At 49.2% G+C, this 17,460-nt stretch overlaps 1 protein-coding gene across 2 annotated transcripts in view; it reads left to right on the top strand.

Annotated features, from left to right (window-relative positions):
- The window catches only part of WDR91 (WD repeat domain 91), a 187,786-nt gene that overhangs the window by 72,512 nt on the left and 97,814 nt on the right, over window positions 1-17,460 (top strand). For both annotated transcript variants that reach the window (XM_086952995.1, XM_086952994.1), the window contains exons 3-4: window positions 6,368-6,547; window positions 6,893-7,100. In XM_086952995.1, coding sequence (XP_086809121.1) covers window positions 6,368-6,547; window positions 6,893-7,100 — 388 coding nt within the window. The remainder of the gene's footprint in view (window positions 1-6,367; window positions 6,548-6,892; window positions 7,101-17,460) is intronic.

The following is a 17,460-nucleotide window of genomic DNA, read 5'->3' as shown; positions in this document are numbered from 1 at the left end:
CCTCACCTCACGCAGATCTGTCGTCAGTTGCGAACGGAGCTCTGATATGTCCTCCTTAATGGCCTTGAACAATTCGACCATGAAGGCCTTGGTGGCCGGAGCGTCATCATCCCCCGGAGGGGGCGACTTGCAGCCCCCCAGGAGGCGTCGTCTGGGTATCTCCCTTGGGCAGGCCCTCCTTGCCGGGTTTGTCCTTACGCAGTCTGCCCGCCATGTTAGCAGCCCAGGGCCCCTGTGATCCGGGCAAGGCCTCGTTGTATCCCTCTTTCCGGCCTTGTCTCTCCGTGAGCTAGGCCGTGACTTCTCCGGCCCACCACCGCCTGGTTATGCGACGGTGCAGCCGCCCAAGCCTTCTACGTCCACCGCTCTTCTACTCTCCCCCTGTCTTCCGCGCCAATCTGCCGCTTCGCGCCTTCCCAAACTGCGAGGCTCGTTCCGGGAGCAGCAGGCCTCTCAACGGTCAGGAGCGCGGTCCCTGCCGAAACGCGGGGCGAGTAGAAACTTGTGTTCAGGCAGCAGCGGGGTTCGGGGGAATCAAGCAGTCCCCCCAGCAAGCAGAGTCTCCGGGCCTATCAATGCCCAGCTTCACCCGAGACCAAGAAAGCGTCATTCCACAAGCTCCGACCTCCTCTCAGTCGCACTTCTCCGCCAGCCTCCCCGTCCGCCGCAACGCGGACCGAAATCTTTCTACCCCTCAGGGCCACTCACGTGCTTCTCACCTTCACTGTCGCAGGCAGGGGGGCTTAGCCACGAGGGAGCACTCACCCGCAAGCAGGGATCTCACCACCGCAGCCGCCCTGAGTTATCAGTCCACTGCTCACCGCGTCTCTGACTGGGCCCCGTTGAGCCGCTCAGCTCCCCCGCTCTCCACGGGACCTCTAGGGCCGGGATACCGCCACTCGACCTCCGGGCCACACCTCACTGCTCACAAGCGCGGTGGTTCTCGGCAGACCGCAAAGCACGCCAGTGACTGCTGGTCCGCGCGGGCCTCCCACCGACCTCCGCGCTCTTTCCACCCGTAGCTATCACAGGCCGCTGCGAGCAGCAATGGAGCCCTCAGGCCATCACGGGATGTCAGGAGGCCCAGGCACCTTCAGAGTGCTCACGCCTCGGAGCCGTGTTAGCTCGGTATAGTCCTTTGCTGCGAGGCGCCCGGCCACAGTCTCCCGCACCTCCGTCACTGCAGTGTCCGTGTCTCGGGCAAGCCGCTCCTCTCCTCCATCACTCCGCACTAGCGTCCGGCGATGCCCCCGGCTCGACTCCCGCCTAGGCCCCGCAGCGTCGCTCCTCTGATCTCCGGCCGCACGAGCAAGGAAGGGCGCTGGATGTTGCCACACAGCCCCCGGGGCCCCCCAGGTACAATTGCACTCGTGGATGGGCACAAGAGAGGGGGCTAAACAATGCTAAGAATTTTGTGGCGCCGAAGGGACCGAAGACACGTCCTACTCCGCTGCCATCTTGGCCACGCCCCCCCCCAATTGTATTTTTAATATTAAAATACATGTAAATATATTTCTTAAAAAGTTTAAATACATTAATTTATTCTAACATTTCTCATGGGGCTGTATTTTAAGGGAACAAACCAGAAAATCCTGGGGGTCTAAGAGGCCCAGCTCTATCCGTCGTTGCCCTGAGCTCCGCCAGAGCTGTAAGTGCGGAGCTATAACTGACGGAGCTCGGGGCAACGGCGGATAGAGCGGGCCTCTTAGACCTGACTTGATACCAGGTGAGGTGAGGTGCATTACTCGTACTATACGGGTGCATTTATGGTGGAGACAGAGGATACGTACTTGGTATGTGAGGTTGTATTTATTCCAATCCTCATTTACTTTTTGAATTAGAATTTTCTTTCCTTCATTCTGTTGCACGTATCACATATTGAATACATATGCAGTTGCAAATTATTAAGAAGGTCCTGATGAAAACTAGGGACTAACGGTCCCGAGGGCTGAAACATGTCGACCATATTGATAGGCAGTGATGTATGAAACTGCCTTTTTGCACTGTTTCTAACCAGATTTACAACAGATACCTTAATAAAAGTATTTCTCTGGTGTAAATCCTTTATACTTTCACTCACACCTTCGCACTGCACTCAATATTCCCATATAACACCACTCTGAAGGACCACTTCTATAGGGTCAGTTTATACCTGATTATTTCTTTCCTTTTCCAGTTGGTTTCTTCCTTAGACCCCTTTTCTAGGAAACCCAGATGATGAGTTTGATCACGGTTGTGTGTTTGATAGGAATCCAACCACTCATTAGGGTCTTTTTTCACTCTGTAATTCTGTCTTGGTAGATATTGGTTGATGATCACCACGGTTATACTCCACTTAGACAGGTAGAGACTGGTTATATTAGACCCCTGGGTTTTTCTTGTTTGTCCAAATGTTGGTATTGGGGATTGAACCCGAGGTAGGTCTTTAAGTTCCCTAAGACCCAAATTCTTAGTTTGTAATTGCTGTATTTTAAGTACCTACCTCCATTATTTTCTGTGGAAGGGTTTTGCAGTACATTCAGTGGCCATGGGGCTGTGTTGGACTTTCTCCAGATCTGAGCAGGAGTATGACTATTCTGGGTTCTTTTTGACTGCAATAACGATAGATGTGCTGATTGTAAGTCAGGGAATGTATGGTAAAGCCACGTTAGTCCGTAGATAAGAGAGGTAGAGGCAGTGATCCGTGCACATAGATTCGTGAATAGCATTTTATAGTAGAATATTAATACTTTTGTAGAACTACTATATATACTACAAAATGCAGTTTGTGAATAGATTCCTTAATGTTCATAAAAAGATTAAGAGCATTGCAGAACATAGCCATTTACTGGAATAAAGCTTTCCTTAGACCAGCCATTATTGATCCTTATGCTTATCCTTATGCTTGCTCAGATTGTTACCCCAAAACTGGTCCCAGAATGCTTGTTTCTGGTCCAGGGAAGACCTGACTTGGCAGTTGGGGCTGGACTTTTTCCATGAAGAACAGGGTCAAGGTTGATTTGCATATTGCTGGGTCTGAACTGGGTTGGCAAAGTGAGCAAAATAATTATGATGTATTGAACCCAGATGTAACAGTGACTGGGGGTGAATGTCTGAAAAATGTCAGCGCGCCTTCCATCATCTTATTGTGTTTGCTTGTTTTCCCTAAATTGGCAGGGTATACCCAGACGTGGGTCCCTTGTGAACTTTGCCACTGGATTCAAGCTAGCCTGGCTGATGAGGCGTGTTACCTCGAAACTGATCTCAGGATGATTTTTTCCAGTCAGGGAAGACCTGGCTTGGCAAATCCTACTAGACTGTTCCCATGAGGACCGGGTCAAGACTGGTTTGCATATGGCAGGGTCTCAACTGGGGTGAGGTTTCAGTGCTCTAGACATCATCTTATTGTGTTTGTTTCAATTCAGGTGCCAACACTTTATTGTTCAAATCTACGCATTAAATGTAATAGTCAGCGCCTTGAGACCTTAATGGGTGAGTAGTCACACTTTATTAGAAACTTGATTGATTGATTGAATCAATAAACAGATTTTTCAAGTCCAACCACCATAATAGACACTTTCCTAACTATGGTTAATTTAAATGCCAACACCCACAATACGCAAATGATATTTAAAAAACGTTTCTGAAACCATTTGAAGTGGTTTGTGAATAGTCTTTATAATAGGGTGACTGTAAAAATGGACGCAGCCAATTGCACCACATATATGAAGGTCCCTAATGCCTGTCTTTTAGTCTGCACTGAAAGGTACTATGGTCAGAAATGATTAAATGCATAGAAAAACTCAACAGGATGAGTCATAGGGGGGCACGTTGGATGGTGTTTATGGGCCTGGCAAGTAGCTTACTGGCCTGGGTAGTATTTTTATTTTCCATGATTGTAAAACTATTGGGATATGCAGTGAAATTGGTTATTTTTTCCCTTGTGAAATCAATGCATAAAACAGAAACACTTTAAGAAATCGCTTACAATCTATTAGGTAGCTACATTATTTCTATCTGATTATTAAAGCAAATAATGGAGTAATTGCCATGTTCCCAAAAATACTGAGGATTTTTTGCACATTCTTTTTCACCTACCAGCTCTTGTACCTTCTAGAGTAGCAACATGTAAACACAGAGAGGGTCCCTTTTCCCGAGACAGGTTGCAACCTTACTGGCATGGGAATCATTTCTGCTTTTGGTTGTTGGGCTGCAATTTGACCCACCCTGCCACTTTCAAAAGAAAGACATTTCTAACAATGCAAGCTAATTTATTTTGGATAAGATAGCAGATTTGTTTGAGGAGCTTCTTCAACGTTGTACATTTATAGCATTCAGGTCTCAAGCTGTAATTCTTGCATACATTAAATGAAGGTCATTGTCTTGGGTGAGAAGACCCATGTCAAGTGCATTTGTACAGTCCCCAAAGAACCGTCCAACCTATTGCCTTTGCCAATTCTTGTTTATTGGTGTATTAGCTCTTTGAAGCCTCTCATCGGGGGTGTCAGTTGCATTTGACAAATGCTGGAACCTAGATATAATTTGAGGACTCTTGGCAGGCTAGGAAAGAGTCTGATGGAACTTTTCTTCTTGCACAGTTTCTTTAAGTCCTGCACAGAGATGTGGAATGTAATTAAATATCTACTTGTCCATTGGACAGGCTGCTTCAGAAATCTGCCTGTCCTGTTAAAATATCAACTTGTCCCTTTGATACCAGGTAGTGCCAAATTATGGCAGCCATCTCATTATATAAGGCCTGGGCTGTAAATTCCGTTCCGCTTGCGGAATTTGGGTAATTTCGCGTACCGCGGAGAACGCGAAATTGCCCAAAATTCTGCGTTCCGCAACTTCGCAAAATGTTTTGCTTGTTCGCATTCTCAAATGCATGTTCGCAAGATATTTCCCCCCGAGCATGCAAACAGCGATTGCGAACAAATCTACACATGCACATTTGCTCGTGCTAAAATGCAGTTCACAGATATTTTCTAGGAGTTCGATTTCCTTGTCCAAATTGTGAACTCATTAAAGCCGTAAATCTGTACTACCTTACGAACTTATACCTGGGTAGCATTTTTGTGTCTTTCTATAAGAATTGGGCCCCTAATTAGGTCTGACGTTAAGCAAGACCTTTGTTTTTATAAAATATTCAACTCTCTATCGATCAGCTGGCTTCACTGTGAGTGAGAGCATTCTGCACTTTCACAATGAGCATATTCCCACACAGTGGTATTGTTCATTGCCAAGGACTACTGTCCATGTGTGCTTTTTGAGACCCCAAAAATTTTTTGCTTTTTGACAATGTTTTTTATAATGGTGGGGAACGGCAGCTTCCACAACAATAGCATTTTACAAAAAGAATATGAAAACAAGATACACCTTGACAACACCTAATGGGTTTGCCAAAGGTTGTTTATTTTCATATTTTCCATAAACTTGTTGCAACTGGCTTCACCGATTTTCCATTATGAATATTTTTGGGAAATACTTGCATGCATCAACACATTTTAGTAAATGATGCTTCAAAGAAATAGTACCTGTGTTTGTCTGCCAGGGGCCATTGCGAGCACTACCTCTGTAGTGCAGCGAAGGTCCGTTGGCCGACGCGGCCCCGCCCACTCCGCTAAACCACCGCACCGCAACGGAATTGCCACCGGGGTTAAGCGGTTAAGTAAAACATTTTTTCCTAGTTGAATTTTAAACTTTTTTTTTTTTAAAGCAAAGAATATACGATCTTGCTTTTAAGCTCCTTTAGATTTGTATCTAATCAGAGAGCATTCTAAGAGCAGTATACATATTCTCATAAAGTTAAACTTTACAAACTTGTGTGCACAGTTTTATACTGGAGCCTCTGCCACCAGTGCAGTCCGAACGTATAACATTTCCCTTGGAGCGCTGATCCTAATAATGAAGTTTTTGCATTAATAAACAATAAATGCAAGGTCGAACAGTTTTAACACGTGGACACAAATATTACCTTATCTGCATACAATGCCTTTTCCTGATCTATAATGTGGTACTGCAACTGGCAGCCAAAGGGTTTGTGCTGCAAGGGGCTGGGGCAAATTCTCCCACGGGCAAAATAAACATGAAAATGTATTGTTCTTGACCCCAAACAATATGTCATGGGCATTCCGCTATAAGGATTCCACACCCCTGTCTGCAATCCCTTGGTCTGGTAAATATTGTAATGGTGGCACACTGAATGAAGAACAACCCGAATGAAGGTCAAGGAACAGAAAATCTCTTTTCATATAAAATTAAATATAGATGTATGTAAAGCAAATGTATAACTGTTATGTGATTTGGAATCCTACCTCATTTTATACCATTATTTTTTACTCACATTTTAGAATGAAGATGTTCTCTTTTGTTTATTATGAATATTCAGGTCGATAAGATTGTGGAACAACTGCAGCAGTTTATCCAGAGCTTTGATCTCAGCGGTCTCCGGGATTATTGGGTTTACCTGGACCGGCGCCTCTTCAGTCGGCTGGAAGATGTCTACCGGCCCACAGTCAGCAAGCTGAAGACCAGCCTATACCGCTTCTACCTCGTGTACACCATACAGGTTTGTACTCAGCACCACCTATTTGAGGAGCTCGGTACTCTGGTGTGTAAAATGACTTCGAGGTACAACAATATTGAAAACTAGGAGGAATAATTCTTATACTATTTTCATTCTGACTTAGTTCACTTTTTATTTCCTGTTCTTGTTCATGTTTTGATTTTGTCCCCAATCCAGATTTTCTCTTAAATGGTTTTGTGCTCTGTTGTACACTAGACCCCTTATAGTTGTTTTACAGTTTTAGTTAGATTTGGAAGTAGTCTTTAACACTTTCGCTGTATCTATACGTATCTAGAAGATCCTTTCAATTAGACTAAATGTAAATGAACCTTTTTTTTTGTATTGTAGACAAACCGGATTGATAAGGCTCAGGAGTTCTTTCAGAAGCAGGCCTCTGAGCTTCAGAACCAGCCTGAGTGGAAGGACTGGTTCCTGCTGCCATTCCTGCCCACGCCAGACTCCAATCCTGCTTTTGCTCCATATTTCTCTAGGCAATGGGCAGATACGTTCCTGGTGTCACTGCACAACTTTTTGAGTGTCCTGTTCCAGTGTATGCATATCCTTTTTTCAGTCCTCTACACGGAGCCAATGCTATGCTTACATTTTCTTTTAGGGTCATACTTTATGTTTACTTACGGAATTCAAGAGGCTTCAAAGGGAAGTTCACCTGTTGTGTTTAAGAGTGCCATCTAATCCTTGAATTTGGAATTTCATCATGACATTATGAAAAGCAAAAGTGGGCATAAACCGTAGGCATAGCAAGAATTTCTCACTGTGTCGATACCTACTATGCTGCATATCCCGATAACCTCAGGTTTGAAAGTCTTTGTGGCTTAGGGGGATGTCAAGGTAGATGATAACACCTTGCTCAAAGCCTCAAGGACAGAGGCGTCTCAGTAACTAAAATCTGAAAAGAAGAGGGCTTTACTTAGGATGACTCCCACAATTGGAATTAGCTAGGGTGTCTCTATTCTATTTGAAGAAGACACCATATAAGTAATGTTCCTGGTGCAACAAGAGTTTTTTTTGGATATTTTTGGACTCTGTCTGTCTACAAGAACAGCATAAAGCTTCTGCCTGTTTCTCTCCGAAGAGTTTGAAGATTCAAACATGTTTGGCTGTATTGCCTAGAGTAGCTTGTGAAATATCAGCTGAAGCGGCTTTAGGTGATGGTTATTCCAAGGCAAGGTACTCTGAAGTTTTAATGACTGTGAAAATAATGTAGTGAAAGAATTCATTTCCTTATTCAGATCGTTAATTTGAAGGAATCAATAAAATAGTTCAAAACATCTGGGCATTCCCCCCCATTTTTCTGTTAAACTTGAGGAAAAATGCCCAGATGATTTGAAATGTTTTAATGATTCCTTCAAATTAACGATATTTTAATTACGCGTGTATGTCTTGGTTGTTGTCGTCTCTCTTGATATAGCACATTTGTGATATTTGTGTAAAATATTTATTTATTATTGGATTTTCTAACTGTTTTTAAACAACTGAATTTTATATAATTCTACAACCGTTTTTTATTGAATGGTTCAATAAACGGATTTCCTAGAATTGCCTTTTGAGTCCTTTTAAAGACTGGTGTTGAGGAGTGTTTGATTGTGAAAGAAGTGGAGTGTGATACACCTGATTGCATTGATTTTTCCAAGAGATTTTTATTGTTGACATATTAACTGTACATGGAACCCTGTCTCTTGGACTACTGGGGCCTCTCTCTTTTTATTGAGACTTAAGTATTCTGTGCCACTGTCTGTGCCGTTTTATCTTTGTTCTTTTATTGTGGTCGATGGCACTGTGACCGATATGGCAGTATAGGAACAGTGCATCTAGTTGCCCAACTCCCTGCTGTAGCTGTAGTGGAGATGTTTGCGATAGGATGGATCTAGAATCGCTGCGAAGGATGATGACGTTCTAGAGTGGGCAGCTGTGATTACCCACAGTAGACAGGGTCTTGCATTTATGGTCAGGTTAGGCAGGCTGACTTGTGGTTTCTGTGCCATTTGGGGACGGTTGGTCAGGAGTCTTCTCGATGTAGGACTAAATATGCTACAAGAGTAATGCAGTGCCCGAAGGGAGGTTATTTTTGAGATTTGCATGTCATTCAAGGTTCTCCAAGTATTCAATGTGGTGCTCATGGATGTGGCATGCTATCTTTCACTATGTAAGGGGTGCTGTTCAGTGCACCACAAATGTCATGTTGAGACAGATGTGCTGTTAACTGAGTGTCGATTAGTGTGCCAGAAGTGTGCTAATGCACAGATATGAATATATATTTACCACTGGGGCCACTTATTTGCCTTGAAATGCCACTCTATACCAGATGTTTATCTCCCTGTTCACAAGGGACACCATTCTATTTGCTATTGTTTCTGTTGACTAAATGCCATTTTTACAGCTAGGTTTGCCATATAGTGTGCAGGGGTGCCACTCATTGAACCAGAGGAGCAACAATGCAAGCATTGAAGCTCTGAATGTGTCAGTGACATCACTGTATGCTCATTGGGCATGAGTGAAGGTGCCAGAGAGGTCTGTCTACATGCAGGATGCTATTCAATGATCCAAGGTGCATTTCAAGTGCTAGATGTCCCACATTGCAACCACTCTAACCATCTCTATTGCTACTTGGTGTACCTTCAGTGTCACGAATACCTGGGGTGTGACTCGGTCGACCAGGGGTGTATCCGGTGTGCCTAATATGCTGTTCTGTGGTATGTGAATTAAAGGAAAAATGAAGACTGAGAAACCACATTGGAGGAAACCAATTTGTGGAAATTGTTTTTGAAGGAAAGATACTTTTAAGTAAATACAAATAAATCGAAAATGAAAGGAAACATTTTTAAAGGTAAGCTAGTTTTAATGGAAGCATCCAAAATCATACCCTTGGGTGAAGATTAGCAGTAGTGATTTTTTTTTAAATTCAGGGGTGGGTGGTGTTTATGGGCGATGAGGGTTTTTTAGGGTTCAGGCATGAGTAGAGTTGGGATGGTGAAGGATTTTAGCGCTTAGGGGTGGGTGGCATGTGGGGGTGTTGAGGTTTTTGAGGTGGAGTTTAGGGCCTGTGAGTATTTTTAAGGTTCTTTGATGATAGAGTTTGGGGTAGTAAAGGGTTTTTAGTGTTCAGGAATGAGTTTAGGGTGTTGTGGAGTGTTAAGTGTTCAAGGATAGATGGAGTTTATATGTAGAAAGGATTTTTAAGGTTTAGGTATGCAGTAGTTTAAGGGTGGTTCGGTAGTTATGGGGTCATGAATTGGTAGTTTTCAAGGGTGGCAAGGGTTTTCATCGTGTTCAGGGATGAGTGGAGTTTGGGGGTATTGTGCGATTTTAAAGGAATCAGGGATGGGTGAGGTTTAGGTGTTTGAGGGTTTTTAGGTTTCCGGAATGGGTGAAGTTTAGATGTAGTGAGAATGTTTCAGGATAAGAGATGGGTGGAGTTTTGGAATATAAAGGCCTTTAAGAGTTCAGGGACTGGTGGAGTTTAGGAGTGATGAGGGATTTTTAGGGTTCAGGGATGGGTGGAGTTTAGGAGTGGTGAGGGATTATCAGGGGCTCAGGGATGGGTGAGGTTTAGGCATTGAAAGAGTTTTTAGGTTTCAGGAATGGGTGGCGTTTAGAGATAGTGAGGATGTTTTAGGATAAGAGATAGGTGTAGTTTTGGGGTAGAAAGGGCTGTAAGAGTTGTCAGAGTTCAGGGATTGGAGGAGGTGAGCGTTCAGAGATGGGTGAAGTTTAGGTGTAGTTAAGGATTTTTTTTTCAGAACAAGCTTTATTGTCATATCAGTAAAGATTGCAAAAATATTCCATGGTACTCCGAACCCCGGAGAAGCCATGAGCATAAAATCAATATGCAGAGATAAGCAATCAATGTAGAAATCAACACTAATCAATATTGTCGAATAAGCCCCCAATCCCTCCACCCCACAGAAACTACCCTCCACCCGGGTCCTCCCCTAACCCCAATCACGATGGCAGTCCATATTCGATAAAGCAGTCCATATGAAATTGGCAGTACACTCCTACCCTCGCCCTGGTCCATCAAACAGTTGTTCACTGATAGCATCTTGGTGCGCCGGCGGCTCCAGCCACAGCCCCCTATAGTCCGCCCACCTCTTCCAGATTGTGAAATGCTTTTTAGGACAGCCTCGGGCTTCAAACACCGGACGTTCTAAACCCATATAGTAGTCCAATCCCTGCTTCCAGGCCTCTATCGGGGGAGCTCGAGGGTTTTTCCAGGCACGTGCCACCTCCCTTTTAGCCACCACTAGGCCTAGGAGTAACAAGTGTCTTTTAAAGATGTTGCCTCCTACCTGCTCCAGAACATGTAAGAGATGTACGGGGGAGTGTCCAACCCAGCACCTCATCCAGACCATCCCAAACCCGCTTCCAGTACCCCTCCAATGCCCCGCAGGACCACACCATGTGTACAAACGTGCCCACCTCACGGCCACACCTCAGGCAGTCAGGGGAGGCAATCAGACCAGCCCTATGCAATCGTTCTCTCGTGTAATAGGCCCTGTGCAGGTATTTAAACTGAATGAATCGTAATCGCACTGCAATAGCAGTCTCCCTTGGGGCTGCCAGGGCCTCTCTCCAGCTCTCCTCATCTAATTCTCCGACATCTCTATCCCATGTAGACCGCAAGTTATCTAGGGAGGAGGAGCAGTGGGTAACGAGTGATTGATAGATGCGGGATATTTTCCTATCTTCCAGTTCCACCATGAACAGCTTGGCTTCCAGGGGGCTCAACTCTGGCAGGGACTCCAGTCCCTCCAAGGCAGGGGAGATAGCGTGTCTAAACTGCAGATATTGAAAGAATTGGGAGTTCGGCATATCATATTCGTCCCTCAGAGCCTGGAACGATTTAAGTTTCGTTCCCTTCATAACATGACCCAGAGTCGAGATCCCTATTGTGTCCCAGCCTTGGAATCCCCGCAAGGCCGCCAGAGCCGGTAAACGGCCATTGTGCCACAGCGGAGTCTCCTGCGTCAGTGTGTTCCACCTCCCCATGCGGCCCAGCGCTCGCCGCCACACCTGGAACACCACCTGTGTAACCATCGGAAGTCTCTTCCTCTTTGCTGCTGAGTACAGTAGCTCATGATGGGTATCGGGGTCAATCAAATACCGTTCCAGGGCATAGGCCGGGTCACTGCGGTCGCCATACCACCATTCGTTTAACACCAACAGGTGGGATGCTTGGTAGTAAGATAAGATATCTGACGATGCCAGGCCGCCACAATATGTGGACCAGAAGCAGGTGCGAAGCGCCACCCGGACAGCGCCCCCAGCCCAGAGAAAGCGACCCAGCGCCGAGTTGACCTGGCGAAACCACTGCGGCGAAACAGGGTAAGGATGATTTTGTAGCTGATATAGCAGACGCGGGAGGGCCACCATCTTAAATATGGCGGAGCGGCCATAGAGGTTGAGGGGCATGCGGGACCACGTCTTCATATCAGATCGAACCTTGTCCCACACCGGAACGATATTAAGTTCCCACGAGACTCCCGGTATATCCGACAGGAATACCCCGAGATATTTAAGGCCCCCCGATGCCTCCCGTAGGGCCGACGCCCAGTCACCAAGCGCCGCACCATCTCCCAGGGTCCATAGAGTAGATTTCTGTACGTTAAGACGGAGTCCCGAGACCTCACGGAATATCCTCATGATTTCAAGAACTCTTGGGCCCGACCTATTAAGGTCAGTGAGAAAGAACAGCACGTCGTCGGCATAAAGAGCGATCCTATCTGACGGCCCAGAGTCCCACTCAAATCCCCTCATCTGCGCATCTATGCGGACCCACGCCGCTAGTGGTTCCATAGCGAGAGCAAATAAATATGGCGAGAGAGGGCAGCCCTGGCAGGTACCCCGTCCAATAGGGAAGGCCTCCGAGACCGCACGCGCCACCCGAACCGACGCCGTCAAGTCAGTATACAGCAGCCGAACGTAGGAGAGAAAGCGGGGTCCAAGATTTAGCCATGACAGGAGCGCCTGCAGGTTGTCCCAGCTCAGGGAATCGAATGCTCGATCTATGTCCGCTAGCAGTAGCGCCGCTTGGGTTCCGGTAGCTTTCATCATTTCCAGTGCAGCCTGGGGTCGCCTGATATTATGCCTAGTGGCCCTGTGGGGCATAAATCCAGCCTGGTCTGGGTGGACCATGGTGGTGATTAACGGGAGGAGACGGTTGGCGAGGGCCTTGGCAAGTATCTTTGCTTCAGTATTCAGTAATGAGATAGGGCGATAGGATTCATGACGGTCTGGGGGTCTCCCCGGTTTTCAGAAGACCACTATCTCGGCGTGCCTCCAGTCTCCTGGCAAGCGGCCAGCCTCCCTTGCAGCATCCAATGCCCTCTTATAGGATGCCCCTAACTGAGTATGATATTTCCGAAAGAACTCACACGGGAACCCATTAGGCCCTCGGGCCTTCCCTGCATTCAATTCTCCAAGGGCCGTTCCCAGCTCCTCTGCAGATAGAGGGAGCTCAAGGCTATCACGCTCATCGTCGGAGACCCCCGCGGTGGGAGATCCGCCAGAAACTTGTCAACCTCCGCCGCCGGAAGGGACTCCCTGGGGGAGTATTGATCCGCAAAATAGCATGCGAAGCTGTCAGCGATCGCCTTAGGGTCCGAAAGGGAGCCACCGGCTCTATTCCGTAGCGCCGGCAGTATCGGCGCCTGGAGTGTGCCCTGGCACAGTCTATACAGCATTGTGCCCGATTTGTCCCCCTACTGGTAGATTCTGCTCTGTGTCGCAAGCCACACCTGGCGTGATTCCTCAAGTTGCAAGGAAGCAGCATCCCGCTGCGCCTGCAGCAGCCGTCTAACATCCTCCTCCTCCTCTCCGGTTTCTGTACAGGAGCTCTCGAGGGTACGCACACGGTCCGCAGCCCTCTCCAGCTCCGCTCCGCGCAACTTAAGTGGCCCAGCACACCAGGCTATGTCTACTCCCCGGAGTGTGGGTTTCAATGCTTCCCAGAGGGTCATGTCGTCCACTCGCGATCCTTCATTATCAGACCAGTAGTGGGCTATCGCTTCCCGCATGTAGGATTGATACTCGACCTGCTGAAGGTGCCAGGTGGAGAGGCGCCATCGAAATGGATGCCGTCTCCTGTCCAGGCGGATGTCAATGACTATGGGAGAGTGATCGGAAAGCCCACGCGGCAATATGGCCGTCGATTCTACTCTTCCTATCATGGGGCAAGGAACAAACAGGTAGTCCAAGCGAGAGAAGGAGCCATGGACCGCCGAGACATAGGTGTATTCCCTACTATGAGTATGTTGATAGCACCAGGCATCCGTCAACCCAAGCTCCGCACCATATCATGCAACTTCGTAGGCGTGGTCAACGGCTGCCCACCACTCGGTCTAGGACTGTCCAACGTACCATCCATCACATCATTCCAGTCCCCGCCAACCGTCGCCAGGGCATCCGGGATCTCAGACCAAACAGCAAACATTTTCTCCACCAGGGACCACTGCAGCGGGGGGGGGGGCATACACACTGCCAAAGACAACAGGCTCACCATCAATCGTTCCCTTAACAAACCCATATCTACCCTGGGCATCGACCCACTGCGTACAGTGAATATATGACACCCTCCGATGAATCAATACCGCTACACCCCGTGACCCTCTGACAAACCCTGCGTGGTACACTTGTTGATAACCATAGCGCTGCAAGCTAAGGGTCTTGGTACCCAAGAGATGGGTTTCTTGTAATAAGAGGACATCTGCCTTCTCCCTCTTCCCCTGCCTCAGCACAGCGCCCCTCTTAATTTTATCGAGCATGCCCCGAACATTCCAGCTCACTATCCGCAGCGCCACCCTGGGGAGCTCCGGAGCCGGGCCTCTAGCCGCCATCAATTGAGTACGTGTACAATCGCCTGGGCATATGGGAGTGAGTCTGCCTATACCTTATCAGTCGAACCAGGTGGACCATCGTGTAACAATGAACTATCCCTGAGTACCCCAAACACCCGCTGTCCCCCAAAGACCCACCCCAAACCTGGGCCGAACTCAACTTCTCGAACCCCCCCGCCCCACCCCCACCCTATACCTCAGCAACATTGAAGTATCTGTCGCGGCGTGGGCGAGCCCCTGCCCCCAACAGGAGGTCAGTGGCCACCCGCTCCAATGGATCCCCATAGTCCAACCCCACAACCCCAAACTAGCCCCTTAAGGGGGCGATTAACACCCGTGGAAAAACGGACTGCTGGTACCCAAATGTCTGCCCTGCAGTCCCCCCCACGCCCCCACCCTCCCTCACCCAACATCCCATATCGAAAGTCAATATCTTTGTCCAAGGATGTCGGTGTGTTTTGAAGGATGCCGGTCACCCCGGCCGGACGGCTCCGGGCCACCCGCCAATCTCACCTCATTGCGCCATGGAGTGTTTCACCCCCATTCACGAGTCCACAGTCTGGGTATCTGGGGGAGCGGTCCCCTCAGCAGCAGCCTTCTTGGCGGGAGATCGTTTAGTGGAGCGGGACCTCGAATTGCTTCTACTTCGAGATCGTCTATGTGTTTGCTTCGGCGCCGTCGAGGAGGACGAGTCGGAATCCCGAGCCGGCGGGGTATGCGGCCGGACCCGAACTGTCTCATCCGTCCAGTTGAATACTTCCTCCGGAGAGTTGAAGAATAGAGTGCGGGACTGATAGATCACCCGCAGACGAGCTGGATAGAGTAGGGCATACTGGATTTTGAGGCCTCTCAGGCGAGCCTTGGCATCCGCAAAGGATTGTCTTTGGCGCTGCACTAGCTTTGTGTAGTCCGGGAATATTAGGATCCGTTGGTTCTCACACATGAGGGGTTCTTTCAATCGGGCTTGTTTCAGGATAGTGTCCCGATCATGATAATTGAGCAACTTGGCGACCACCGGTCGTGGTCGCTCCCCGACTGGTGGTTTAGGAGCCAGCGCCCTATGGGCCCTCTCGATGACAAAACAACGGGAGAGGGACTCCGGTTTAGCCAGCCCTCTAACCAGCGTGTGAGAAAGGCCTCCATATCCCCTTTTTCGCAATCTTCCGGAAAGCCAACAAAGCGTAGGTTATTGCGCCGAGCCCGCCCCTCCGCATCCTCCACTCGGAGCGCCAGGCCCTTCTGGACACCCTCCATGGCAGCAACCTTCTTTTTTAAAGTTACGACATCATCTTCCACTCCGGTGATCCGTGTTTCAGCCTCTGTAATTCGGGCCACTGCGTTGCGTAAGTCTTGGCACAGTAGAGTTACATCTGCCCCAACAGCCCCTATCTTGGCGTCGAGAGTGTCCCTGGACTGGGTGATGGCCGCCAAAAGCGTTGCATTATCTGGCCCCTGGGATAGGGGGCCCCCGGAGGCTCCGGCTGTTCCCCCTGCGCCGGTGAATTTGTCAAGAGTGGCCTGTTTTGAGGTTCCGCTGCCGCTCCCGCCTCTGGTCATGGTTGGCGATCGGTGGGGGTCAAAGTTGCGAAGAAGCCACCTCGTGGACCTCACGGCGACACCCCCTCCACCCAAGGGGGCCCTTTTCCGCCAGTCGTCGCACTGAGGCCCCAACCTTTATTCCCCCGCACACCAGTTTCAGGGATACAGGTTGCAAACAGGCAGTCCGTCCACGCAATCCACCGTCAGCCGTGTCTCTTGGGCTCGTGCAGTCCCATAACACCCCCAGGTGCGGTCCGTGGCTTCACTCCAGGCTGTGCAGGGAAAGGCAGGGGCGGCCCTCGAGTCCGGAGTCCCCCCGCTTCCTCAGTACACTTTGCACAGGGTCAATGAGGCGTTGCGCCTTTTCCGCAGCACAAGCAGGGGGGGCCCAGACGGGCACGCCGTGGCCCGATCTGACCACAGAGGCTCAGCAAGTATCGGCCCAGGTTATGATGGGGACAAGCCACGTGCGTCGCAGAGGCCCAACCCGCCGCGGCCCGATCTGACCGCCGTGCTCCCAGTACCAGCTCCGCGACTCCAATATCGCCGATTCTCCAGAGTGTACTCACTGCGCAGGCCACCCTGTTCCAGGGCGATGCGATGTCCGGGCCCTCTGCCCAGTCCAGGCCCAGCCGGTCCCAGCCTCCAGGCCCCTGTTTAGGCCTCTAGTGCAGCGTCCGGGCCGACGAGGCACTCCACAGGCTCCGATGCTCCACCCGAATCCCCCGAGGCAGAGGCGGGCTGCACCTCCGCCCAGCCCGGCCGGCCGGCAGCCGATGCTCGTCGCGCCCCCGGGGCGCCTCCAAAATCGAGGTCCCGGCTTCCGCGAGCGGCGTAGGCCTCTCCGCCTCCGGGGCCAGCTGCACAGCCACGCCGCCTCCGACGCGGCCAAAACTTTCCCAAAGCCCGTCGGGTATCTCCCACCACACCTTCCTGTCGCTGGAGAGGGTCGGGCAAGGGGGGAAGGCAGGATAATTCTATCAGGAGAGTGGCGGCGGGACAGAGCTCCCCTAAGCCGCGTCTGCCATGTCGGCTGTCGTAGCCACGCCCCCGTAGTTAAGGATTTTTAATCTTCAGGTATGGGTGGAGTTTAGGGTTAGAAAGGTCTTTTAAGATTCAGGGATCATGGAATTTAGGGATCAGGGATGGGTATAGTTTTTTGGGGGACGTATTTTTTGTTCAAATCTGTTTTTATTGTGAACACAGCGATAAGCCTACAACCCCTGATCGGGGCCGGTCGCGCAGAAAAAAGAAAGTCAGCAGGCATAGGCAACTAGGGGAGATGGAGTCTTTAACACAGCGTACTGCCCACAACCCCCGGAGGAGGCCGGCTGCGTGAGTTAGGTGAAAGATATAGCAAGAGGAGGCCATATGCTGACAATGTGTCGCTGTACGGGGGAGGCGAGCAGGGGAAAGGGAGTAGTGGTGTCACATTTTCAAAGGTCCAACAGGGACCGAACTGTCCCGAAGAGGGGCGAAAGCCAGAGTGGCAAGTAGGAAAGTAGAAAAAGTCGGAAAAGAAGG

Source organism: Lissotriton vulgaris, chromosome 1_2, assembly GCF_964263255.1.
Source record: "Lissotriton vulgaris chromosome 1_2, aLisVul1.2, whole genome shotgun sequence".
Lineage (NCBI taxonomy): Eukaryota > Metazoa > Chordata > Amphibia > Caudata > Salamandridae > Lissotriton > Lissotriton vulgaris.
The sequence above is the reverse complement of the archived record's forward strand: the minus strand, read 5'-3'. Positions and strand labels throughout refer to the sequence as shown.